The 2,196-nt window shown below is 63.3% G+C and overlaps 1 protein-coding gene across 1 annotated transcript in view; it reads left to right on the top strand.

The window, feature by feature from the left end:
• Positions 1 to 2,196, top strand: part of WDR5 (WD repeat domain 5) — a 12,348-nt gene that overhangs the window by 8,164 nt on the left and 1,988 nt on the right. The window contains exons 9-11 of the mRNA XM_005871785.2: positions 348 to 416; positions 712 to 786; positions 1,409 to 1,496. Of these exons, the coding sequence (XP_005871847.1) occupies positions 348 to 416; positions 712 to 786; positions 1,409 to 1,496 (232 nt within the window). The remainder of the gene's footprint in view (positions 1 to 347; positions 417 to 711; positions 787 to 1,408; positions 1,497 to 2,196) is intronic.

Below are 2,196 nucleotides of genomic sequence, written 5' to 3'. Positions count from 1 at the left end.
CGCCTTTGGCACGGGCTTTGCTGAGTACGTGTTGGGGGCCCAGGGGCGGGGTGCCTTCCTGAGCCCCGGCGTTTCCCGCCGCAGCGCCCTTGTGGGGGCCTTTCTGCTCCAGGAGGCGGGTGCTGTGCTCCAGTCTGGTTGGGACGTTTCTGGAACCAGGTCCCCCACGTCCCTCTAGCAGGCATGAGGTGACCACCCAGTGGTGTGGGAGCAGCCAGCAGCTTTCTTTCAAAATGTCTTTGAGCTAAATATTTGGGGTTCTCGCCCTGTGCTCTGGGGTGTCCTCAAATCCTGGGGCTCCGCGCACTGCTGGCACCTGCACCTGCGCCTGGGGGTTCCAGTGACAGCCGGGGAGCGTGTGTGACCCCCTCTTTCTTTCCAGCACCCTGAAACTCTGGGACTACAGCAAAGGGAAGGTAAGCAGCAGAGGCGACGCGCCGGGCCGGGTGTACCGAGGCCGGGTGGGGTTTTGGGTGATGGCTGAGCTGGGGGGACTCAGAGAGCCATGTTCATTGAGTTGGTTTGGTGCAAATTTCTCCAAGACGTGGGTGTTTGCGGCTGGCACATCAGCTCTGACCACGTGGGTTTGTGCTGTGGGCATTTGAGTGCTTTTCACAATGACGTTGGGTTGGCCTTAAAGGGCGAGCACTCAGCATTCGGGGATTGTCAGGAGGCAGGGAAGCGGCCTCTGACCCGCACGTGTCCTTTCAGTGCCTGAAGACGTACACCGGGCACAAGAACGAGAAGTACTGCATATTTGCCAACTTCTCCGTGACGGGGGGGAAGGTGAGTTCTCGCCGTCCTTCCCAGGCCACCTGAGAGGCCCCTGTGCACAGAACAAGACACACAAAACCGAAAACAGCCACACGCTGTGGAGTGGTGGCCGTCACTCAGAAAGGGGCTGTCATGACTCGGGTGCTCCTGGACCTGCCGGCCCCATAAGTCGGACCTGGACGGGGGGGAAGGTGAGTTCTCGCCGTCCTTCCCAGGGCCACCTGAGAGGCCCTGTGCACAAAACAAGACACACAAAACCGAAAACAGAGCCACACGCTGTGGAGTGGTGGCGTCACTCAGAAAGGGGCTGTCACGACTTGGGTGCTCCTGGACCTGCCGGCCCCGTCGCCTAGCGGGCCATGCTGCCCAGAGCCGGGGCCGCCCAGAGCCGGGCCCCAGGCCTCCTGCCTCAGTCCAGGGCAGTGGGACTGAGGGGATGTGACATCCAGCTGAAATGTAAGCGACACAAAACCTGTAAAGTGGTAACTGAAGAAAACGTTGTACATCCTAGATGCCCCGTGTGTGGCTGTTTCTGAGTGGGAGCGGGAGGGGGGTGAGGACAGTTCTCAGTGCGGGAGGGAGGGGTGAGTTCCGGGCTATGGGAACTCCCCTCACCTCGTCCCTATCTGCCCAGTGGATCGTGTCCGGCTCAGAAGACAACCTGGTGTACATCTGGAACCTGCAGACCAAGGAGATTGTGCAGAAGCTGCAGGGCCACACAGGTGAGCGGGCCGGGCCCTGCCCGCAGCGAGGCGGGTGTTGTAGTGCTTGGCCCGGGGGACGCTGCCCATTGGGGAGTGGCTGGCCAGCGCCAGGCCCTGGGGTCCGCCTCTTCCCCTCGGCTGCCTGGCCTCGAGTCCATGTGGCTCTGTGGCTTCTCCGTGCAGGCGGCCTGTGCGCTGGCCCGTGCCCAGCGTGTCCCGGGAGTGAGGACGCCGCTGTCCATTGCAGGGCCCCTGCTCCTAGGACTGTGACTCCAGGCAGGCCTGTTCCTCAGTACTCGGGCCCCTCACCCCCTCACTGGCTCCTCAGCACTCGGGCTGCCCCTGCCCCAGCTGCCTGTCCCCCCCGTACCCACCTTCTGTAGTCAGTAGAGAGTGGTGTGTCCCCTGAGAAGCAGCAGCACCCCCACATGGCTTAACCCCAGAGGCGGAGGGGCACCGACGTGGCCTGCTCTCCCCGGGGCGCGGCACTCTTCGGGGGCGTGGGGGAAGGTCAAGTTCGGGGTCTCAGCCTTTGTAAGTCCAGGGCATCGAGCTGCCGAGCCTGGTGCCCGCTGCTGTGATGGCACGGACTTGCCTCCTGTGACAGCAGCTCTGAGGGCTTAGCCAGGTGGCAGCGGGAGGGCGGGCGTGGGCTCGGCCCCGCTGAGGGTGTTGTCCAGGCAGAGACCACCTGTGACCCAGCCTGGTGTGGCTTCTG

The sequence above is a fragment of the Myotis brandtii genome, unplaced genomic scaffold, assembly GCF_000412655.1.
Source record: "Myotis brandtii unplaced genomic scaffold, ASM41265v1 scaffold357, whole genome shotgun sequence".
Taxonomy (NCBI): Eukaryota; Metazoa; Chordata; class Mammalia; order Chiroptera; family Vespertilionidae; genus Myotis; species Myotis brandtii.
This window is presented reverse-complemented; position numbering and strand designations above follow the sequence as displayed.